The sequence below is a fragment of the Barbatula barbatula genome (assembly GCF_947034865.1).
Source record: "Barbatula barbatula genome assembly, chromosome: 12".
Classification (NCBI taxonomy): Eukaryota; Metazoa; Chordata; class Actinopteri; order Cypriniformes; family Nemacheilidae; genus Barbatula; species Barbatula barbatula.
In genome coordinates this window covers 4,720,663-4,745,599 of record NC_136775.1, presented here as the reverse complement: position 1 = coordinate 4,745,599, position 24,937 = coordinate 4,720,663, and the positions used below count along the sequence as shown (strand labels likewise).

Sequence of the window (24,937 nt, the reverse complement as noted above, 5' to 3'; positions counted from 1 at the left end):
TGTCGAAATGGTTAGTGTCCTTCATTTAGCATTTTTAATTCGAGAAAGCTAACAGAGGGATGTAAATATGAGCTGGAAAAGAAATAACAGGTTGCAACTGAGGATGATAATGTGCTCATTTTATTAGAAGTTAAGAGCGATTTGAACATGGCAGGCCAGTTACTCGAAGGCATCAAGCCTTAGTTTGAGAAGCTGGTAAAGTGAGGAAACCCCAGTAAAAGAGCATTCCATAACAAGAGTGGTAACAATCAAAATAACAATTTCCTGTACCTCTAAGACCAGCGGTGCCCATGTAGCTCTTCTGCTGCTGATAGAGTTCTCTCTGCTGATGGGTCAAAGGCAGAGTAACACCTTTACTGTTGTAGGTAGTGCAGAAACGAATGATCTGCTCGTAGGCGCCCTTCACGTAAAACACAGCCGGCTTGTCCTTTAAATCAGATTTATTAGAAAATAACATTAGTGTCATAGACAAGTTTAAGGTCAACCTTGCGCATGTGTCGCAGTGAAGCAATGTCAATTGATGGAAAGGGCACGAGTTGACAATGCAACAGAAATCTGATGTTGCAAAGCACCTTTTATCTTCAAGCGCCTTGTGCTTTTCACTCCACTCCCTACCTAAAGATTTTTGTTTGGCATGCAACCCAGCTCACCTGCTGAGTACGGTGGACAGCCCTCACAGCCATCCATTTCTGCTCCGAGGAGAAAGGAATTTCTTCCAACCGCACAAACTCCTTTTGCAGGCCCTCCAAACCCATCTGTAGATAACAGAAAACAAACGTGCATCAGAACACTCAACTACAGTTTTCTGAATCTCAAAGCTCGTACTTGGTGAAACATAACAAATTATTATTACTTGTGTCTACACCGATTATCATTTATCCGGTATTTTTATGACAAATTATAACGTTCATCCCGCCTTTTTCAAATACTTTATTTTCCCTTTGGCATTGTTTGTAATGCATTCCAAGCTAAATTAAACTTAATAATTTGTTCCACACTCTTCCAGACACACTGTTTGCATGCTGGGCAGTAAAAAAACATACAACAAACATTTAACAGTCTTTGAATTAAAGGGAAACCCTGGCCATATCTATAATCAAAACATATACAGCACATGCATAAAGACTTAAGGAATATGTCAATTTAGCAATATCCTTAGCAGCTGCACATCGTGGGGGTGGGTTTTGCACATGCAATCACCCCTAATATCAGAAAAGTCAAATGTTTTTGTTTTCCAGTCTTTGAAGCTGCATTACATTTTTCTGTTTAATCCTCATGCAAATGTCCCTGCGGTGACAAGAACGTTATTAGCGCACCAGACGTTAACACAACCGGGACCCTTGAGGGGGATGCTGTTGCCACGGTAACCTGTTCTATGGGGTGTGAAAGCGTGTCTGCTCATGTAAATTAGCATGGACGAGAAGAGCCGATTCTGACACTCTGTTTTCCAAAATGAGATGACAGAGCGCCAGACAGTCATGTATAGAGTATTCCTATTTACTGTTGCCACAAGTGGGTGGGGCCAACCGTTGTATCATATTAGTATTTGGTACTATATTTGTATGCAGCATATAATAGAACAACAATTGGCAAGAAAAGCTGTGTGTTTTTGTCTGAAGAGTGCAGTCATTAGAAAACAGTACCTTCATAGCCAGGGCGATGAGGGCACCTTCGGTGGGACGTCCCATCAGGGTGTTGTTCCTGATCACTGCATCGCTGCACACGCAGCCAGCCTGTGAAAATTCAGACAAAATGCAATGTGTCACAGCAGTTCTAGAACTCGACTACAAGCCATAAGGTTCTCTGTTCAACCCTCACCTCCACAATCTTGCTGATGGAGGTGTTGGAGAAACCGTGCACCAGCTCTCCGTCCAGCAGGACCTCACCGGCATTGTTGTAACCCACACCGGTGACCTGTGAAAAAGCCAAATCAGGACATGAAACAACATCTGATTTGATTCTTGACAATTCAATTGGATAACGAGGAATTGTTTCTATATGACGTGTGGTTGAAGGGGAGATGTTGTTTGAGAGACATCTTGATAAAGAAATGAATTTCCAATGGAAGTTAGCTTTTTCTTTAGCACAACCCGCCTTTTTTAATCCATGTCGACTTTAAACACACAAATATGCACTTGAAAAGACACAACCACTGGCTGATTTTAGCGTTCTTCTAGAAGAGTTCTGTTAGGAGAAGCCTACAGGGATGTGAAAGAAATCATTATGTAACAGACCTGGGAGTTAAGTTTAAAAAAGTTTAATCTATTCTTCAGCCTGATTCTACAAACTTTATTTGAGCGGTCTGATGGCACAGCAATAAATACAGACCTCTGCACTGATATCATCACACCTCTGAGACATTCCTCCAGTGTCACAGAAAAGACTCAAGAGGCTTCTTTCCAGAGTTGCTATTAAAACTCCGGTTTTTGGTGAGAGCTTTCATGATAATTGGGCCTAAATGCACTCGTGTTTTCATAAAGAGAAGGAATGATGGTAGAAATTGGGCTGAAATTTGAACATTTAAGAGGTTCCCTGGATGTCCCTATGAGGACCTTACCTCAACGTGCAGTCCATCTGAAGTGAACAGATGAGTGACTGTCATCTCATTTTTGGTAAGCGTGCCAGTCTTATCTGAGCAGATGACATTGCAGCAGCCTGAAGAGAAGAGTGACGGATATCAGGTTAACGTGCATGATCAACCATTTCTGTGTTCATTTTAATCAAATCAGTACCATTTCTAGAAAGCAATAAGCAAATGAGCAGAGATCCAGTAAAGCTCAGCTCTGTAAAAGGCTCAGGGCAGCAGAATAAATGGAATCAAACTGAGGAATATAAATCTAATTTCATGTACATTACCCCGTAAAACCCAAACAAAATCTTCTCTTTTACATGTAACATTTTGAAAGACTTACTATAAAACTTTGCTAATTATTTTACTTGAATCATTATTGAGTCAGCATGATTCATAATCAAGTAGACTCAAAAATATCATAAAATTCTTTTAAGGACCTTTGTTTGTTATTTTGTTGCTTGACATTCTCTTTAATATACTGTATACAAAGGAGAGGTTAGAATGGGATTTCAATAAATGTAAATAAAATATAAACATGAGTTCGAATTTGACGTGGGTATAAAACAACATGAGAATACATTTTCACTTCAATTGAGTAAATGCTTAATTCCACTTAGCAAAAGTGTTACATTAACCAAGTATTTAGTAAAGAGCCATTGACTTGATCATGCGGTGGTTAATGTTTCTAACCAAAGCACTAAAAACTCCTTCTCCTCCTTTAATGTTCCTGTGGGTTTGAGTAACATTTTAGAGTGATTAAATGCATTTACTCTGTATGGTATAAGTGCTCAGTTCAGTGGGACTGTGGTCAGTCATTTGACTGCAAGCTGACTGCTTATCACATGATCAATGCTTATGTAATGCCACTAATGGCAAAAACCACCAAAGTCACTTTTTGGTTCTCCCATCAGCTGACAAACAGGAACAAGTCTCTGTGCAGCACAGCTAAAAGCTGTTTTTTCAGATCACAGATTACTTGTTACTTTTTGTTCAACTGGTTTATTTTTTGTGCAAAAATGACCTCTATTGTTTTACAAAAAAAATGTTTCAAAAACAGAGATTCAAGAATGAGATAGGCCCATACTCAGCGTTTCCACTATAGGCAGCTTCTTCACGATTGCTCTTTTCTTCACCATCCTCATCACGCCCAGTGCTAACGTCACCGTCACCACGATTGGTAGGCCTTCTGGGATAGCTGCCACAGCCAAACTGAGAAAAAGATAAATAATGCTGCATTTACAAAGACAGAAACTGAGGTTAAATCATGTGTTTGCTACATGTATTTAAGACATACCTGACGCCTATGGTGAACATGTCTAGAATGTTCTTCCCCTGCAACCATCCAACCATCATGATCACCCCTACAAATAAATTGTGTTAGTGACAACGTGGATAAGACGACAGGACGGTCATGAGGCTTTGCCTATTTAATAAGATGGCATGCATCACTAACTCATGAAAGTGCAATTTTAACAAGATGTCTGTTACCGATAATGCCGAAGGAATAGAGGGAGAGCTGTTTTCCCAGCAAATCCATGCTTTTCTGTAAGGGAGTTTTAGGAGCCTGTTGAAAAAAGCAACAAACATTTAGATATGCAGCAAAGAAGTTTTTATTTTTAGATCAAACTCTTGGATTTCAAACATTTTAGTTTTTTCCTTTATGCTTGATTACCTCCTCCGCTTGCATCATCTTGAAAACCTCTCCGAACTCTGAATTTTCTCCAGTGCCAATGACAATTCCCTGTCATTCAAAAGCAAGATTATTACAGACAGTCAAACTTTATTTTTTATAATGAACTTACTCGGAATCACAAATATTATTGATATTTTAAATACTGCAACTAATGTTAACATAATACAGTTTATTGTGAATAACTACCAAATGGTTTGATAAAGTTCTTACAAAAATCTTTACATTTAATAAAAAAACAAAACCAAAAAGGGGATTATACAATTTGAATATTATGAGCATTTGTAAATGACAGAGCCGTAGATCCAGCAGTACCTTGGCCTTCCCACAGCGCACCAAAGTACCCATGAAGGCAACGTTATTGCGGGACATGATGTCGCCATTGGTGGCAGACGGTTGAGGGGCTGAAGTCTTGGTACAGGGGGAGGTCTCTCCTGTCAGACTGGACTCATCAACCGACAGATCCACTGCCTGCAGAGCAGATGGGTCAGCTTCACTTAGAGGTCATTACAATGATGCTGCGATTTCAGGACATGGCACACGAACTCTAGTATAGTGTTCTTTCCTGTGGCTCTGTGATTAGAGCATGGCGCTAGCAACACCAAGGTCATGGGTTCGATAACAGGGATTGCACATACTCAGATACAAATGTATAATATAATACAATGTAAGTTGCTTTGGATAAAGGTGTCTGCCAAATGTGTTAATGTAAATAGTGTTAAGCTTTTTTTTTAGCTGTTATTCTATTCTACAGAGAAGAAAATATGTCACGATGTATCTATTTCTGTTCACACCTCGAACAGTCGCAGGTCGGCCGGGACTCTCTCTCCCACAGACAGACAGACGGTATCTCCAGGGACAAGTTCTCGTGCCAGAAGGTGCTCCAGATGCCCTTCTCGAACACTAAAAGAGAGGTGACAGAGGGATAAAAAAGGCACACTGCTGAGTGTTTGAAATTAGGCCAGAGTCGTCGTGTGAACACACCGACCTTGATATTCATGACCTGCGGACTGGTCAGAGAAGGAATACTTTTGAAAAAAGTGCCACCAATAGTCTTGGCAACATTCCATTTGAGAACCACTAGTAAACAATATTTCGACTGTTAAATGGACTATTTAGCATCAGAGTATGAAACACTGCTATTGATTTAAAGCAGTAAATTATAAGAACTTGTGCACTACACATTTTTGACCAAGTATTGTTAAGCGCACAACTTGAGGTTTTACAAAACAGTGACAATGGCAATATGATAAAAGACTTCAAACTGGCTATGCACTGAAACAAACTCCTATGCCTTCTAACACAGTGTCCTAACCAGCCGTAAATGTCAAGCAATAAAAGCTCTCCCTTCCATATAATCTGGGTCAGTCATTTTCTATTTTCATTGTGTATTGTGCAGGGTAGCCCCGCCCACAAAGATCCCACTTCACATAGCTGTATTTTAATCATCAACTTTGTATTGAGTCTACATGTTGCATTTTGCGAAATGCACTCAACTGGTTGGAACGGCATGCAAGATGTTTTAAACAGGAGTGACAGAGAAAAGCAGGGTAATAGGCAATGCTATAAGCTGAAGGTTCTCCGGGCGTCTGGGTAGCAGCTCAGCTCAGTTTTGAAGTGCAAATATGAGACTTTGCCTGTTTGATGTGGAAATTATGCCTCTCATTCTCACTCTTTCCATGTCAACTGAAAGTCTGTCTTTTATGCGTTTGATGGGGTAAAGCTCTAATACATATACCTGAGATGACCTCATGCAACAGGCCTCTGACATCATTTATTATTAATGAAGCGGACAAAGAAAGAGAAACTAACCAGTGGCATTCTGGAGGCACAAGTTTCCCCAGTTCCTCCAGGGATTTTTCTGAGCGGTACTCCTGAAACACGTCAGAACAAAGATGACAGTAAATCACCACCACACTTACATACACACATACATATGCAAGAATACGAGCTACAAAGTGATGTCATCAGTGAAGTCATCACCGTAATCTGTTGGTTTTACCTGTATAAAGGCAACTGTAACGACGATAATAATGGCCTGGGAAAAGAACAATTCAAGAGTGTAAATGGTCTGTTTCACTGCTCAAAACAATGTCTACAAGATGACAACGGAGATGTACAGGACAAACTTACCACGGTGATACTGACGGCATCATCAAACTGCCGCATTAACACGCTGATAACAGCGGAAGCCAACAGCAACAGGATGAGTGGGTCCTTAAACTAGAAAACAAGAGAAAGAAAGAAAAACTTAGAGAGATGGACTACAATGTTGTTTACGGTTCATCCTGTCCCACATCTCAAGATGAAGGTCTGGGTTTCTATGAAGCAGAGTAATGTTAGCTATACACGATAGCAACAGTTATCGATTTCTGTCTCAGTCTGATTTCAGACGTCACAGACATGCATGTATTGTGCTAGCTCTAGAAATGGCAGAGAGCCAAAGGTCAACTCGATTTGCAGTATCGCCTACAGTGTTTAGAAATTCTGGCCTGCCTTAAGAAATTTCCTTCGGTATAAGGCTATTATTTAATGTTTATACAAAGCTAGCACTGAGAATATTCATAAATGTATAAAATATAAAGAACCTCTTTTGTAACAATGGCTGTTCAGTTGAATAGTTACTCTATGAAGAAAATAATCTGAAAACATGATTAATTAATATGATATAAATGATTATAATATAAAATTAATTATATAATGTATATAAAAATATATTTTTAAATATATTACAGAAATACTGAGAAATACTAGCCAGCCTCATCTAAGACGTGCCTTACACAGAAAAACGTCACACCCATTGGCTGGTGGCATATTCTTGAAAAGCTTGTTTGTCCAACTCAGAACATCAATTTTGTTTTCTTTTTAAAAGGCATATTTCAAGGTCTCAAAGTCACCTGATAACCAGCAGCACCAGAAATGAATAATGACACACGTGTGAAGCGCTACAAAGTGAGAATAAAAAAGACAGCAGGGTCAATTACTTTCTTTGATTGGCCACATACCAGGAATGATGCTTTAATCTACAGCACGATCTGACAGCCCTGCGGATCACCCTGTCTGCCTAACCGGCAATTAACATCGCCGCACAAGATAAGATCATTGTTTCTTTGCAGCAAGCGATACAGCAACCTTGTTGAAAGCAGACCGGGGCTGCAAAATAACAGGCAGATTGCACTTGAAAAAGCACAACAAGCTGGGTTTGATTTACTGTATGCTGAAAGTGCTTTGATGTTCTCTCATGTCTACTGCGAGACATCTGGATTTATGCCGGTGAAAAATGCTGCTGAGAATTTGAATGAATGCAAAAGAAATAAAGAAGATTATACTACAGCAGGATTGGTGGTCGTGCCTGACAAAAAAAACTCATCCGATGCATTTTGGTTCTGTTGAGTGTATAGCTGTAAAGGAGGGGTGACTTAATGTGAGAAAAAAGGGACAAAACAGAAAGAGTGAAAGAGAGAGGTAGGCACATCCCCAAGCACAAAGCGAATGTGAAGTGACAGATTAAAGGCCCGACTGCTTGTTGCTCTTAACGTGGCACTCTTAGAAGCCTTGAACACACTGGAAGTGAAAGGATTCAGATGTTTTTTATTCACCCAAAAAACAAGCCAACCACCCTGACTTAACAAACCCTTCATGCTCTCAACAGCCTCCGTGAGGTACAGGTGAATAAAAAAAACTAAGCCTTCCATAGAATCTTTACCACAATACTTCAGTAAAAAGTATTAAAAAAGCCATGACACTGCATGCAAATGCACCACAGCAACAAATTCATGACATTAAAAGAATAGTTCTTGTTTTGAAGAATGTAGGAAAGCAAACAGTTCTGGGGCACTTTTTTCCTGCTATGGTAGTCGATGGTGGCCAAGAACTGTTTGGTTACAAGCATTCATCCAAATATCTTTATCTGTGTTCATCAGAAAAAAGACATCTGGAACATTTTGAATTGAATAAATGATGACAGAATTTTCTCTTTGTGTGAGCTGTCCCTTTAAAAACAGTAAATCCTCCAACCTATAGCTCAGACTATTTGTATAGATAAGGTTTAGAACAAAATGATATTTAGCTAGACATCACACCGGCATAGCCACAGTCGAACTGGTATGAGCAAATCTGTTTTTTCACCTTTGGATTACTTACCAGAGCCCTAAAGACAAAAACACTCCCACAAGGTTTTCTATTGAAACTGCTCAACAAGGACTCTCAAGACATTCACAAACCTATAGCAAGAATTTTTGTTAAGCTGTTTTAAACAGTGGGTATTGTGGAAAGTACTATGCAAATAAAAGGTACTGGACTAATGAGAGAAATGGCCAACGCACACAGTAATTAAATAAAGAGAACCACACAAGTGACATTTACAGCTGGCTTAAGTGTCATTACATAACATACTTGTCCTTCTAGTTTCGTCCTATGACTTACAGCTGGAGGATTTTTACACATATTATGCAGTTTTTAGAAGAACACGGATGTAACGTATCCAATGCTGTGGGGAACCCACAAAGGTCAATGCGACAATTTGTCCAAACTCTAAAAAGTAACTAACTGAACACAGTTTTGACTGCAGAGAGTGAGATATAAAAAATGATCAAAAAATGTTTATGTTGTTTGTGCTTTTGGCTATTCAGTAAAATACCTGCGAGATATATTTTTTCCAGAGAGGTTCATCTTCACTGATGTCAAACTCGTTCCATCCGTGGAAGGCCCGGCGTTGTTCAACCTCCACCTGGCTGAGACCAAACTGCAGGTCAGCCTACCAGAGAGGGAGAGAATTAAGTCAGAAAAATGCAGCCATCCCAAAATAACACTTATCAGATGCGTAACCATGACAACTGACATGAACTGCTAACAAGTAAGAATGCTGGATCCATGGAAACAACTAATAAAGCCAATGTCCTGGAACTTGGACTTTGGAAAGGGTGCTTTTAGTCACCAGAAACAGTCCGTTTCTCTTACCTGCCTGGTAAAAGACCTTGAGACCCGAGTAGTGTATCATGACAAAGAGAGAGCACAAAAACTCGATTGCATCACCTCCTACAGACTTACAGCCTGGACAGTTCTAAAAAACAGGGGTCAACCTCACTATACTGTATTACTTTACAACACACCAGGAAACCATACAGGCTCTCGGCTTTGCAGTCACAAAACATGGCTCACCAGTAAAGATCGTATTCTATTTGTTTTCTATTAAAATAGTAATAACTTCGGTGTATTATTCATCGCTTGAGAGTTTTACTTGACTCTGGCTGAATGCTGATGATAGTGGATGAATAAAGGTCTTTTGGGAGCAGATGGTCGTGTCAGTGGGTTGAAGGAGAACAGAGATGTGGACCTACATGCTGAAACTTTTCGACTTTTTGTCTTTCGTTTCAGTCTCAGAAAATGTTGTTTTTATATAATGTATAGTAGCTGACAGGGTATTTTGCATTGTGAAATCGTCCTACCTATTTATCTTGTTGATGTGGTTTAGATTATATTAAGTTTCGCGCTGCGGTAGTAAAATCTTACATGGTAGGACAATTCGAACACCGGTACAGCCCCGCCATTGTGAGGATTTTCTTTGTTAGAATGCCCAGCCCTAGTAAGTGCAAAAGACATTGTGTGATCCTAGACATTTTACAGAACAGGCTGTGGCTAGTCCTGGATGGATGGGGTCAGCTGTGGCCTAATGGTAAGAGTGTTGGGCTTGTGATCAGAAGGTTGCCAGTTCTAATCTCAGTGGGTCATGACTGAAGTTCCCTTGAGCAGGGCACCTTACCCCTGATTGCTCTGCAGTAATGTGCCACTGTAAAAAACTACTTGTAAGTCGCTTTGGATAAAAGCGTCTGCCAAATGAATAAATGTAAATGTATCAACAATCCTATCAATCTTAAACATTCAAATTGTACCAGAAAAGTAAACTAGTTCTAGTTAATATGTGTAAAGTAGGCTTGGTACAATTTTTCTACTGCTTAAAAGTCAAGTCCAAAACAAACACGCACCCAGGCCACGTGCACACGAACCAGTGTTGCAGTGACTTCTTTCTTCAGGTATAGCGCGTAGATAAACCATAGCTTTTAAGCAGTAGAAAAATGTTGCAGGTGTATTGAATTTTCATCCTTCCCGTCAGATTATCCTACCAGGTCATCCTACCTATCCTGCTACAAAATCATTCTACCTGTTTATTTTATACTGCTACAGGAATATGATAGTGTATTTGCGTTGTTAAACCATTCTACATATTAATAAATACCAATGATTTGGTGTTGCGCTGTAAATTAATCCTACATGTTTATTTATGCTGGTAGGCGCATCACTTTGTCCACATTTTGTCATGTTACAGCCTTGTTCCAAAACGGATTCAATTCATGATTTTCCTCAAAATTCTACAAACAATACCCCATAATGACAACATGAAAGAAGTTTGTTTGAAATCTTGGCAAATTTATTAAAAATAAAAAACGAAAAGCACATGTACATAAGTAAACACAGCCTTTTCCATGACACTCAAAATTGAGCTCAGGTCCATCCTGTTTCACTGATCTTCCTTGAGATGTTTCTACAACTTGATTGGAGTCCACCTGTGTTACATTCAGTTGATTGGACGTGATTTGGAAAGGCACACACCTGTATATATAAGGTCCCAAAGTTAACAGTTCGTGTCAGAGCACAAACCAAGCCATGAAGTCCAAGGAATTGTCTGTAGATCGCATCGAGGCACAGATCTGGGGAAGGGTACAGAAAAATCTCTGCAGCATTGAAAGTCCCAATGAGCACAGTGGCCTCCATCATCCTTAAATGGAAGAAGTTTGGAACCATCAGGACTCTTCCAAGAGCTGGCCACCTGGCCAAACTGAGCTATCGGGGGAGAAGGGCCTTAGTCCGGGAGGTGTCCAAGAACCCGATGGTCACTGTGACAGAGCTCCAGCATGTCTCTGTGGAGAGAGGAGAACCTTCCAGAAGAACAACCATCTCTGCAGCACTCCACCAATCAGGCCTGTATGGCAGAGTGGCCAGACGGAAGCCACTCCTCAGTAATAGGCAAATGACAGTTTGCCAAAAGGCCCCTGCAGGACTCTCAGACCATGAGAAACAAAATTCTCCGGTCTGATGAAACAAAGATTGGACTCTTTGGCCTGAATGGCAAGCGTCATGTCTGGAGGAAACCAGGCACCGCTCATCACCTTGATCAATACCATCCCTACAGTGAAGCATGGTGGTTGCCATGGTGGGGATATTTTTCAGCGGCAGGAACTGGGAGACAAGTCAGGATCGAGGGAAAGATAAATGCAGCAATGTACAGAGACATCCTCGATGAAAACCTGCTCCAGAGTGCTCTGGACTTCAGACGGGTTCCTCTTCGAACAGGACAATGACCCTAAGCACACAGCGAAGATAACAAAGGAGGGGCTACAGGACAACTCTGTGAATGTCCTTGAGTGGCCCAGCCAGAGCCAAGACTTGAACCCGATTGAACATCTCTGGAGAGATCTGAAAATGGCTGTGCACTGACGCTCCCCATCCAACCTGTAGAGCTTGAGAGATCTTGCAAAGATGAATGGAAGAAACTGCCCAAAAATAGGTGTGACAAGCTTGTAGCATCATACTCAAAAAGACTGTAATTGGTGTCAAAGGTGCTTCAACAAAGTATTGCGCAAAGGCTGTGTATACTTATGTACATATGCTTTTTCTCTATTTTTATTTTTAATAAATTTGTAAAGATTTCAAACAAACTTCTTTCGCATTGTCATTATGGGGTATTGTTTGTAGACTTTTGAGGGAAACTTTGGAAAAAGGCTGTAGGGCATGATCCTGGATCAACATCTGTAATGTTCTTGTAACAACAATCTTAAACAGCCCTGTTGTAACCCTTGTCCTGGTTCTAAAACAGGTGGTAAATATTCAAATGCTGTTTAGCTGAAAAATCTGTCCATCTCTCACCAGTCCCAGTCAATGTGAGTATCCATTTTAAAAACAGCCCAAGAGACCCAGTGGCAGACTAAGGGAATGTGGCATAAGTGACTGCAGTGCTATCAAAGTGACTGCTTTAATTTGAAAATGAATCAACAGCCTTTGAAATGTGTGGCAACCAATCAAAACCAGGAATACAATGGTTGTGGTGTAATTATATTTAATTTTACCCTAATTAAACGTCAATGTCTCCATAAATAGTATAAAATGTATTCTACTACTTAATAACTTATTCTCTATTAAAAAGGACACCGTGTCAATATGAATGAATTAATGAGCAGTTTGTAACTTCTCAAACAACAGTTTGAAAGCACACTGGGGGTAAATTTAAATTAGGATTGGTGGAGACAGAAAGAGAGTGGCTAATTCCTTCCCAAATAAACAAAGACAAGCGGGCGTACCTGTAGTACACATGCAACCTCATTTACGGGTAGTTCACTGGCTCTTTTCGAAGTCAGTACCGGAACCATGGTCTCATCTTCACAGTGGGGTTGAAACTCTTCAAGCTAAAAGAAAAAAAAAACAAGTTAGCAAATCCTCAAACTTAATCCACGTGACCTCATGGAGAATTTATTCAAATAGTTTAGCTCTTTGGAGAAATCAATGAATTATCAAAGATAATGCTTTCATAAATAATCTCCTCTCAAAAGAGAATGAGTGAACACGGCATAAAAGGATTACAGGTCCAGAGGAAACTTTGACCCCTGCAATGCTGAACGTGCAATCAATAAACATATATTGGCAGTGTATGTAACTCCTGCACCATTTTGACCAGACTAACAATTCAGAGGAGCAAGACACAAACTTCAGAGCTGAACAGTCACCTGACAGCAATAAACCCATAGGATGGCTTGATGTAGGTCCCTTGTATGACATATCGCTTATTGCTCCCTGAATTCTTTGTAAATTGCTTTGTCTTTTATCAGACGCCTTAATCCAATGTAAATGTAGATGGTCATGAAAATCATGTTCAGCCAACATTAAAAACAACATATTAATGTATCCTATCCCTAATCCTTACAGGTTGGGTAGGCCAACATGACAGACCAGGGAAAAACAACATTCTCAGCTTCCAAACCCAATGATTTAATTCGAATTTTTAAAGCTTATTGAAATGTAGATTATTGGTTCGATTACACCAGGCTTAATATTCGAAGACCTTCCATCAAAGAGGCAAACCTTATACAAACTAGGCTACAATGGAAACAAACACACACAAACACAAAACACCACAGATGGCTGTTTATGCATCTTTTGGAACATGCAAATCTAAACAAAATCAAGCGATCTTGTGACTAGACATGACTAAATAAACAGAGCAGACAGACAATATGCTCAGAGTGTATTCTAAACATAGGCCCGGATGCTCTCAGAATGAATTTTAAGAGTTACCCTCAGGTGGATGTCATTGGTGAATATCATTCAGAGTGATTTCCTACAAGAGGAAGAGAGAAAGAGACAGGCAGAAATGGAGAAAAAGCCAATGTCAGCGACAGAACAAAGAAAATCTGGACTACCTCTCGAACTCTGTATCGTGTTGTTAAGTGTCGTTTCCAGCGCAAACTGTTAAGAAAGCTCGCCACATCGCACTTCAGTGTCATGTCATCACTCAGCAGGGCCACCGTAAAGATGAAGTACCTTACTAAAGCGCTAGCAAGTCTTAGCCTGAGAGGATTGACGTAATTAAAAGTGGCAAGAGATTAAACCCGGATCAGCCAATCGGTCTTTCTCGTCTATAGGTGTTTATATTAATGAATGAGTGCTGTCTCTGGCCAGGGTTACAACACACTTTAAATGTTTTGATACATAGGCCATTCACATAAACTTCATTCTCTGCTTATAACCTGGAAAATATCATATCACAAACCCCGGTTTTTGGACTTTATGTTTAGTAGATATAGGCCATTAAATAAAAAAACAAACTGACAAATCAACCCAATAAAAATGCACTTTCTTTTTCAGGGATCATAAAACTAAACCAATCGAATCTGTTCTTTATCCTTGTTTTAGTAAAATAACAATAGCTTTTTATTTGATTTACAGATCTCTCTTAAAATGAAAAAAAAAATAGTGGTGAAACAATAAACGAGTGAATGTGACACGAATCTACAATAAGAAAATAAATTAAGATTTAATTGTTTCCGTTTCTCCTGGGTCATTCTAACCGGGTCTCAACTACAAACTGTGCCTGCATTAATAGAACTGGGCCAACAGCAGGTTCAAGGCCATACAGACACACACAGTCCTCTCTAAGGGCTGTCCATTTGGTATCATCAGCATCCTTCTGTGAGATACAAGGTCACGTTCAATCTATGAGAGCTTGCACAATGTTAAAACTGAAGCGCTAGCAAGTCTTCCATCAACCTCACATTTCTACAAACAATAGCAAGCTTACATATGTGCTATAAACACACTGCTTTGAGATAATAGGTAAAAAAGCTTTTGCACAGTTCGCTTGAAAAACATCCCTCAACCAAGCCATGCCCTCAACACACCTAGCTTTCCATTCAGTCATTCGATGAACTATTACGTAATGCTCCTAAACAAACCAGAACACAAATAGGCCCTGGAGGATTTCTCTGACTGGTCAAACCTGAGGTTCTTTGAATTTTCCTTTTTGTATATGAAAATTCTTTGACTTTTGACTGTCAAAGGTGGAAAACAAGGGAGTGAGGACATTCATTCCAAGCCTTGTGTTGAAGGTCAGTTCAAACTGTACATTTTAACAAAAAAATCATTTTTGTGATAGAGATATTTATATGACTGTTGAGAGTGAGACAGAAAAAGAGGGAGAGAAAAGGGGACAAAGATGTGCATAGAATTCTAGTTTGTTTAAGTTATTTTTCCGGTTCCCTCATCATTTACAAATCCGAAAACTGAACAAAAGTTATGCTGGGACCTTGAATTGTTTTTAGTATTTTGTTAAAATATGAAACCAACATTATGAACACACTACATGACTAACATGAGCTTCTGACCATGTTCTCTAAAGACACGTAAGCAGGCCAATACAGAATTTGCACATGGAACTATAGTGATCACTGATTTAAGGATTTACTTGTGTCACTTAAAAATGCAAATGTATGCCATTTTACAAGCTTTAAACAACTTTGAAAAACAATATGTATGTAGCATACATAAATACATGTAAATGCATAAAAATGATTAAAAAGCATTATAAGCACAAAATAATAACGCTTTTATGAACATATTTTTTCATTTTAAGTTATAAGGAGAAAAATATATTTTGTAATTATTAACTTACCTCCATGTTGTTCCAAACCTGTACACCTTTCTTCACAGGAACACAAAGAGGAAAGGTGAACAGAATGTCACTGACTGAAAGTCTCAGTCACCAGTCACTTTTGCTCTATGAAAAACAAGTCCTACAGGTTTGGAATGGCATGAATGGCGATTAAATAACACATTTATTTTGAAGTAATTACTGTTGTCAGAGCTGTAGCCCATTGGTTAATGCGCCAGACACGTATATATAAGCTGCTGGCTCACAGGGACCAGGTTTCAAGTCTGACCGAGGATACCCCGATACCCCATCTCTATACCCTCATGCTCCTGTCTGCATCCAGTGTCCTATGCTGTACATATACATAAGAAATCCCCACAAAAAAGATTACTCTGTAAAAACACTTGTTTTTGATAGTTGCTTGATCTAAACCATCTCTATAGTAATAGTATGTCTCTATACCTGTTTTTTTTTCACGTAGGCCCACAAGACATTTTACGCATTTTAACACACAAATAAAAACTTACTATTTGAGGTATAGTATCATTCATGACCATATAATATATAAGTATAATAAAAACACAGAATAAAAACATATGCTTTATGCTACTTGTATATGCTATTTGTATGGTTTAGCACACATTGTGCAAATTCACCAAATTCGTTAAAAAATTTGTAATTTGTTACTTTTAAATGAAACAAAGAATCAAGAAGTTATAGGCCAAAATAGTTGCAAATTCCCAATTGATTCCCCACCACTAGAACAAAGAAGAGATCACTATTTAGACAAGGAATAATTCCACACTCAAATGTAGTTCAGGGCCAAACACAAAGAGATATTGTCATTGTCAAAAAAGCGTTTTGTTGAAACAAAAACAGAGCTACCCACAGAGCAAAACCCAAAGGTAAACATGGGACTAAATATCCAGGCATTGGGTGCACAGCTGTGGGAAACTGAAAGATCGATTCCACTTAAAAACTCCAAACAAACATTAAAGGTTGCAATTGCAATTTTATTTAGAAAAATGTTTCCAACCCCTCACAATTATTATTCTGACTATGAATTCAACAGTTTCAAACAACTCTGCTTATATGAATTATCCAGCACTTAACACAGTGGCAACCACTTCAGACAAAACAACACATCATTGTATCAGTGAACACACACAGCTCTCAAACAAACTAATCTTCAAACAGTTGACCAAAGCTAATGGAAGCTTCACATGGAGTTAAATGCCTTGTTATATATAGACAGAGAAGGGGCTTCTGGGACAGAGAACGGTTTGTAATCTTCCTCTTGGCTGTCTTGACAGGCCTGCGGGTGGAGGCTCTCTGAAACTGCTAGATAGCAGAGAGATGTCAGTCCACAAATGGACTAGACAGGTCAGTGAAAAACAGAGAATGAACCAACAGGACAGAAGAAAATCTACTAGAATAAAACAGCCTGCTTCACACATCAACACTTTAACATATACATGGAAAAGCAAATACAGCTTTCTCATCGACAGGCACATCATCAGCTTGACACCTACTAAACTCTCCCTAACCTCTTTGCTCACACAACCACCGACCATTCTGAAAAAAAACAGTATTGAATTTGACTCGTCTATTATTTTGGCCTATTATTTACAAGGCTTTATAAGCTAGATATTTTATAACCAGATACTAGATTTATAAAGACTTTTCTTCTCAATATATTCTGTTGTGTTCAACAAAACAAAGACATTCATACAGGTTTGGAACAATCTGAGTATAGGTAAGTGATAACAGAATGTTTGGACATTTTTGGGTGGACTATCCCTTTAAGAGACCACTACCAACGTTTTTCAGAATTTACTATATATAGCGTTTAACTAAAATTATAATTTCTGTTGTATTCTGTGAACTATTGACAACATTTATAGCAAATGTCAATTGATTTTGTTTATTTGCATATATTTGCAGAAAATTGAAATGGAACAAACATGTCAAAGTTACAAAAAAGATGCAATGTTTGCAGATCGTGAATACCGCAAAAAAAAAATTTAATTCATGTTTAAACAACACAATACTGATGTATTGCATGTATTTTAGGATCAAACATTTATAAATGCTTAAATAAGCCGGATTTTTCTTCAACTTTCATGCATATTTCACATTGCTGTTTGGTGATTAATTCAACTGAAATTCAACAGAAATTCAACAAAAAACTGGACTGGAATATGACACAATACAAGCAGAAATGCTAATTCGAGGAGACCGATTGCCTACATACACCAGATGTGCAAGTTTTCCATCATAAAATAAATCTAAACAAGTCTTTCTTGCATTTAATACTCTCACTAGTTGCTAGTGAGATAATGAATAATCATCATAATCCAAATATAAACCACTTCCTTGTCAGTGTTTATACTTCCTAATCTTCACCAGTGGCTTGTTATTTTAACTACAGATGTGCAAATGAGCTAATGATGTATAACATTATACCAATAGGAAGAAATGCAGTCTAACGTGATCATATTATGCATGCCAGCAAACTGATATTGCACGTGTAACAAGGAAGTAAAATCTCTGACGTGACGTCCTATCCTTGTATGATTAAGTCTGTTTCCAGACGCCATGAAACCAGTTTTGGCCATGAACATTCCCTGCGATGCTCCAAAATCTGTCTAGAAAGTACAATCAACCCGGTTACTCCAGGGTTGGTTTTCATTGGTGCACACATACTTGTAAAGACTTCAAGTCAAGTACACCACGCAGTGGTAGTGAACTTTAAACAACGCATTGCATTAATGTGTGAACAGCATCAGGTTCCTATGTGATGTGATGGTTATCTCTCGGGTGGCCTATTTACAACACCTGAACTGTGCTGTGTGTTTAGTTGATAACAGAGACAGCTGTAGATGACGGATAGCAAAGCAAACGTCGATATAAAATGTGTCCATGACGGCGCGCTAGATAAAACAGGATGTTACGCACACGTAAAACGTTAGGATGTGTGTAACTTTTATAAATGACCAAAACAGACGAATTATATTCATACACGCTATTAAGGTTCACTTCTCGTTCTCACTTTCAAGTTTCAACCATCCAGTCATGAACAAATTCACCGAAATGCAATCCATCTATAGAACTAATACGCGCAGTTACGAACACAGCGATACTACAACACGGTCGTCTTCGCTCACACGCGGGTAACGTTAACTATGTTTATGTGGACACTTGACAGAAAAGCACATGACGGCTGACCTTAAACCTTCTTAAAGAGCCGGTGTGTCCCCTTGTGTCGCTTTCCGTCAAAACAGTTAATTTGAATGAAGGTGGCGCGGCAAGCGCGAGCAGACACAACACGCTCTCTGCTAATGTTTAAATCACCTCACCGGGTTTTATTATGATGCTTTTGCTGGGTTTCATGGAATAGGATCACACAACGCGTATTGTGGAACAATGTCTTAACAAACGGGGGTCTTCGGAGGTTAGCAGTGGGGGTTCTGGAGCGCTACGAAGCCGGCGATGAGCCTCGGTAAACGGAAAATTGGATTTCTTGAAACTTACCAGCGGGTCCTTTTTCTTTTGCATCTTCCGTGAGCTTTCGCCGAATCTGTTGACGAACGCTGATGGCGTCATCACGCAGGCGACGTGGGGGGGGGGGCGGGGCGACGGAAAGAGATCCGGGAGCTGTCATAGGGGACCTGTTTTTAATCTTTTTTTTTAATAATGTATTTGCCTGTTTAATTATCTGAAAGGTGAAATTTGCAATCGTTTTACCGAGTTTTTAATGTCAGATTTAATTCATTATACATTTTTAAGGCCTTCAATTCTTCAGTCCAGTACAGGACATTGTTGGTGAATGATTTACTGTTGATAAACACAGTTTAAATATAATTCAAATAGTAAAAAGTCCTATATGAACATTGATGCTTTAACGGTATGACGGTCTTGTCAGCGAAAGATATGGTAATGCACAGCGCTATCTAGTGGATGGACTTTGAACATGTGCCGTTTTGTCACGTTACCAATGACAACTAATAAAACAAACAGTCCGTACACTGCAACCAAACTTAGTTAAACACAGATGAAATGTACACTAGACCCGCTTTAGCAGTTGAATTCAAATCACTTGGCAAACAGATTTAGGACATTTCTCATTTAAAAACATTGTAGTCGGGAATTAGCATTGTGTTCTTTGTGAGTTTTGCATCTTGATGCTGTGATCTTCATCAGCGTCACATTGGAAACATGAGCTCACCGCTTGCTACTTTAAGAAAGGGCAAACGAGCTCCTCTACCTGACATACAGAGCGATGGGTAAGACACATTGCTTTCAAGAAATTCACTATAATAAATATGATGAACAACAGTCAACTTCACATGGCACCTAAATGCAATGATCTCATTTGAATCTACTTTCTCTTTGCACGCGATGCATATTCATGAGATCTCATCATTTTAAAGATGAGATTAACAGAGCATTGCACACACACACACACACACACACACACACACACACACACACACACACAAAGAGATGCTTTGAATAAAATGACTGACTTTGTAGCCAAATAACAGGATTTTTTTGCCGTTTTAGTTTGTTGCTATCTTGTGATAGAAAAAATACTATAGAGTGACACACTTGTAAATAATATGCCGTATCTGTTTTTCTCTTGCTTTTATAGGGAGAGAAAGGCTTACAAAGAAAGGTCAGACGCCGGTAAGATTTCCTTCACAGTTTTGGTATCTTAACCAGCCTATAAAACAAGATACATGTCAGAGCTGCTTTATAATCCCATGACACGACTTTACAGATATATAAATGGCAGGCTTTCTTTCAAATGTGCACAGAACATTAAAAGAAAATATAAAGAATGCAATGATATCAGTAATACATAAATATTACCTAAAGATATAAATCACTTACGAGGATTCAGACTGTGAAACTACATTATTCAGAGATATTTTATCACAAAAACCAACCAGCGCCCCTCAGCATGAGCGATGCTTCAAGGTCAAAGGTCATGCAGAAGATGAAAGCCAAAGAAGGTATTTCAAATGACTATAGAATTTGAGCTATTCTGCAGTCGAACTGAACCTTATTTGATCAAAACTCTGTGACAGCATCTGCACCGAGTGATTTTGAACTGATGTCCAGTATGATGCAGAAGATCAGCCTGCTGGAGAAAAAAGTAAAAACTCAGGCTATGGATATAGAGCGCAAGGTAAGATGCTTCCTCTGGTTAATTCCTCAGTGTTACTGTCAGATGTATATTTCAGGTCAGTATGACAATAAATGTTACATATTAAAGAAACAGTTCACGCAAAACTTAAAAATCCTATGTAGGATGTTGGAAGGCAAACAGTTTTTCTGACTACCATTGTCGTTTTTCCTACCATGGTAGTCAATGGTGGCCAAGAACTGTTTTGTTACAAGCATTCTTCCAAATATCTTTCTTTGTGTTCACCATAACAAAGAATGTATATTTGTAACAACTCGAGAGTGAGTAAATGATGACAGAAATCTTATTTTTGGGTGAACTGTCCCTTTAAGTACAATCATTAGCATCATGTTAAATGTAGCGATGTGTACAGCTGATAATATTAACAGGTGTCTTGTTCTATGGTTAAAAGGCCCAAAGAATATCAGTTCTGGAAGACAAACTGAGTCTTTTGCAAGAGGCAAGGGGTAATGATAACATGTTAAACAAACACATTTAGAAACCAAGCCAATATGTCTGCAGGCTACAATAATATAAAAAAAACACATTTGATTAAGAAAAATTTGATACATTTTTGTAGTTCTAATAAACAAAAGCATTATTTACAGCAATTCATGTTTTTTGGCTTTAGAGAAATCTATAAATAATGAGATCCAAGATGAAGAATCGAGTAAATTATGCCTCAAACTTCAAAAGCAAGTGTGGGAAATGGAGGTAAGGTGCTTTACTTTGTGTGTTGAGATGACATAACTACCAACCTCTAACATACAAATATATATATGGTATGCTAAAAAAGCAAGACCGAGATCATTCCTGTATAATTATTACACAAAGGTTTTAGAATGACAGCAGAATCTCACCCACCTTTTACCTGACGTAGAGAAAGCTCTTTACAACGCAGCATGGTATTTTTAACCCACACAGAAGTTTTTGGATGATTATGGAATGATCTGGGTTGGAAGTTGCGAAGAACCTGCCGTTTCGTGGCTTCCCGAGACTGAACAAGCCAACACATCGACAGGTCTTTGTTTTACAATTTCATGATTGTATACTGATAAGCCCTAACTTTAAGAATATCCTAAAGATTCAATATTCAAGTCTTCTAAGGCTGCGCAATAGTTTTAAACTAGAAATGATCAAGGGTAGGACAGTTAAAAATAGTTTTCATTTATTCAACCACATGTTATTCAAAACTCATATATGACAACAAGTGTTTTGTTGTGAATGGTCATAGTGGTTTTGTGTCCATGCAATTGAAGTCAGTGTTGTTCAAACATTCTTCAAAATATCTTCTTTTGTGTTCCACAGAAGAAAGAAACTGTACAGGTTTGGAATGACATGAGTGAATAAATGATGAACTATGGGGTATCTCGTTTCACAGGAGCTTCTGTTCCAAGAAGGTTTGAAGTGAACTATGATCTAATCATGGAGAACATCCAAGAGCTAAACATCTTAGCAGGGGAAGGCGAGTCCCATGTGACCCCCATGCCAGGTGGGGCAAAACTTACCCAGCAGTCCTCAACACCCCTGTGGCTCTACAAAAACGGAATTATCATGTTCAGTGGACCATTCCGCTCCTACCAGGATCCAACAACACAGGTTATATCACTTGATTTGACAACATAAACACAGACACAATAATCTGCGTTAATAATGTCAGAAAATCGATTGTAAGATTGCCTGTATTGTTTCAGGAATACATGCAAGACTTGATGGATGGATTTTTCCCGTCTGAGCTTCAGGAAAGGTTTCCTTATGGCGTACCCTTCCAGGTGTGTGCGCATTTACAGGATTCTGCGAGTTTCGATCTCTCATCATTAGTGCGCTATAAAGGCTATTTGTCTGTTTGTGCACATAAACCAAAAGGTTCATGACAGACGGGAGGAGGAATTCATAGTCAGGCGTCCTTGGTCAGACTTTCCTGGAAAAGGACAAACTATAGATGGAGCATGCGGGCAGTCAGGAGACGGTTCTGAGCCGGCTAGGTTTAGGTCACCAAAACAAAGTCAAATACCAGGTTTGAATGTCTCACGGTTGTCATTTTGCACAGCTGTTTTTTTTACATTTGCCACTTCACGGCCATGCATCTTCCCCCCAAAACCCCATTCGATTGGCTTAAAAAGTTCTGATTGGTTTAAAAAGTCTATGTCGATTGCCTGCCTCTTTCATTGCTTTTTCTAAAGCTAAGGGCTATCAGTCATGTGTGAGTTCTCAGCACACTTGTGTACACTTATGTGTGGTATTCCAAAAAGAAAAGACACATTTAAAGGCATAGTTCACCCCAAATAATTTTTATTTGATTACTCACCCTCATGTCATTTCAAAAAAGGGATTACGTATAAAAATGAGCCAGTATTGGCTAAATCTGGTGCAAAACCTGAATGACGTTGTCTTCTGCATAACACAAAAGATAATATGTTGAAGAATGTTGGTAACCAAACAACGCTGACTGTCATTGACTTCCATTGTATGGACATAAAACCCCTTAGACATTTCTTAAAAGTACCTTCTTTTGTGTTCAACATTAGAGAGACACATATACAGTTTTAAGTGACATCAGGGTGAATAAAAAGACAGATACAAAGATTTTACATGTGCCTGATATAGAAACACTAGCTTAACCAATGGTGTGAGTTGGACGCCGTAAATAGCCCATCGTGTTATTCTATATTGTGCAAGTCGCTATGTTTAGGAAATCTATATAGAAGCATTTTGTTTGGTGAAACTGACATTATACTGTATTCACATCTGTGGTGTTTAGGTTCAAAACTGTCCGTGGAACAGTTTCTCAGAAAGCTCCCAGAGTGTGTGGTGAAGTCAGGCAAAGTGATAAGCATCCGTGACTCTATAAAAGCTCATCTACAGGTGAGAGGGGATCGTGAATGTTTACAACTCAGTCTGCACCAGCTGGTTTGGTTTAAGATCTTTCAGTCTCATTTTTTAACTTCATCTTCACTTTGTAAAGGGCCTGCCTGATGGTGCCAAGAGTCAATCGACGACCATTGTGGAAACATCTGTCTTACAGGACCTGAGAGAAAGGTTCATAACATCATATTTGTCAAGTTATGATAAATACAACAAAAGGTTAGATCTTGATTGAGTAATTGACATGTTTCTTATGTGATGCAGCGAGACAGATTGTTCAGGAGAAAACATCACCACATTACGAATAAAGTCAGAAGATGGTGTGGAGACATTCATTGTGAAAATGCACTTTAGTGAGACGATTGGAGATCTGCGTCGTTATCTGGACATGAAAAGGTAGCTACTGCTTAGCATAATAAATTATGCAAAGGTAAAATTTTGTAACCAGAAAACAGGAGGACCAATTTGGATAAACTCCAGCTACGAAAGTGTTTGAACTATTCTTTGCATAGAATGCACTGATTTTCGATTAGAAAATAGTCATTTAAAGCCGTGTACCGCTTGTCATCTTTCATCATAGACAACCTGGTGGTCCCCCATATGACATCATCAGCGCATTTCCGAAGCGTTGCTACGACGATGATACTCAGTCGCTTCTGTCTTGTGGTCTAATTCCAAATGCAGTGCTGATTCTACGTCCACAAGCGTCATCTCACAGACAGCAAAGAAACACAGAGAACCACATTTAAGTACTTCTTCATTCAAACACTTAATCATTCATATTGTAACAATCATTACATGCCATTAAATGAAAACAGATGATACTGCATATGATCTCATTAGTGCATTTCCACAGCAATGACAATCCAAATGTGGCGTTTTCTTATTATCAAGTATGGGAAACTATGTATCATGCAATAAGAAGTGGGATTATTGAACTTGCTAAATCGATCACGCAATTATTATGTCTGAACATGGGTGAATATATTAAAGAATGATCGAGGTCAAAGTTCTGACATTTGTTCAAATTTTTTCTAGAAATCAGTCAATTTAAGACAAACGTCTGTGTAAACTTTTAGTGTTGTTATAAATGTCCTAGCTTATAAGGTTTGTCTTGCTGGTTTTAAGTTAAACCTTAAATGTTACAGTAATAAACATTTTAAAAATGCATTGATACATTAATGCTCATGATGGGTAGTGATGTCTCTGGACCAAAAGATGACAATTCACCTCACAATACTCCTTGTGGGCACATGGTTTGACAATGCACTTACTACCATTCATTATTTCTGTGGACAAACATGAAAAAACCATGTGGTTATATCTTTATTAAGGCCTATTCTATGTTTGGCTAACATGTGATTTTCTTTTGTTTTAGTTTTTTGGTACAGCTGCTTTGATGCAATATAAATAAAGCATTAT

General features: G+C 38.7%; 2 protein-coding genes across 6 annotated transcripts in view; one reads left to right on the top strand and one right to left on the bottom strand.

Annotated features, from left to right (window-relative positions):
• atp2c1 (ATPase secretory pathway Ca2+ transporting 1) overlaps positions 1–19,065 on the bottom strand; it is a gene marked incomplete at its 5' end in the record, with an annotated part of 24,656 nt that extends 5,591 nt beyond the window's left edge. The window contains 18 exons of one of the 4 annotated variants that reach the window (XM_079468653.1): positions 271–427; positions 651–755; positions 1,644–1,733; positions 1,819–1,914; positions 2,558–2,655; positions 3,657–3,781; positions 3,867–3,933; positions 4,061–4,136; positions 4,245–4,313; positions 4,578–4,733; positions 5,057–5,165; positions 6,075–6,136; positions 6,265–6,300; positions 6,396–6,485; positions 8,902–9,018; positions 12,617–12,721; positions 15,481–15,585; positions 18,994–19,010. In XM_079468653.1, coding sequence (XP_079324779.1) covers positions 271–427; positions 651–755; positions 1,644–1,733; positions 1,819–1,914; positions 2,558–2,655; positions 3,657–3,781; positions 3,867–3,933; positions 4,061–4,136; positions 4,245–4,313; positions 4,578–4,733; positions 5,057–5,165; positions 6,075–6,136; positions 6,265–6,300; positions 6,396–6,485; positions 8,902–9,018; positions 12,617–12,721; positions 15,481–15,486 — 1,564 coding nt within the window. Of the gene's footprint in view, positions 1–270; positions 428–650; positions 756–1,643; positions 1,734–1,818; positions 1,915–2,557; positions 2,656–3,656; positions 3,782–3,866; positions 3,934–4,060; positions 4,137–4,244; positions 4,314–4,577; positions 4,734–5,054; positions 5,166–6,074; positions 6,137–6,264; positions 6,301–6,395; positions 6,486–8,901; positions 9,019–12,616; positions 12,722–13,607; positions 13,651–15,480; positions 15,586–18,993 lie in introns of those variants that run through there. The other 3 variants (XM_079468652.1, XM_079468651.1, XM_079468654.1) reach the window with 3 other exon arrangements.
• ubxn11 (UBX domain protein 11) lies at positions 18,351–24,937 on the top strand. Of its 2 annotated transcripts, none has more exons than XM_079468655.1 (14): positions 18,351–19,745; positions 20,114–20,148; positions 20,388–20,477; positions 20,553–20,653; positions 21,063–21,117; positions 21,282–21,364; positions 21,575–21,671; positions 22,032–22,249; positions 22,345–22,422; positions 22,517–22,667; positions 23,412–23,515; positions 23,616–23,689; positions 23,780–23,911; positions 24,096–24,937. In XM_079468655.1, exons 1-14 carry the CDS (start codon positions 19,678–19,680, stop codon positions 24,262–24,264), a joined length of 1,455 nt encoding a protein of 484 aa, XP_079324781.1. In that variant the 5' UTR covers positions 18,351–19,677; the 3' UTR covers positions 24,265–24,937. The 2 variants fall into 2 exon arrangements, with proteins under 2 accessions (XP_079324781.1, XP_079324782.1); XM_079468656.1 differs by having other exon boundaries at positions 19,418–19,745; positions 20,415–20,477; positions 24,096–24,936.

What these genes read in the sequence shown, in the direction of transcription:
- ubxn11 (XM_079468655.1), top strand. Translation starts at nt 19,678, where the DNA reads ATGAGCTCACCGCTTGCTACTTTAAGAAAGGGCAAACGAGCTCCTCTA. An exon ending in ACCAGGATCCAACAACACAG is followed by an intron (nt 22,250 to 22,344) that starts GTTATATCACTT and finishes GTATTGTTTCAG; the next exon opens with GAATACATGCAAGACTTGAT. An exon ending in CGTTATCTGGACATGAAAAG is followed by an intron (nt 23,912 to 24,095) that starts GTAGCTACTGCT and finishes CTTTCATCATAG; the next exon opens with ACAACCTGGTGGTCCCCCAT.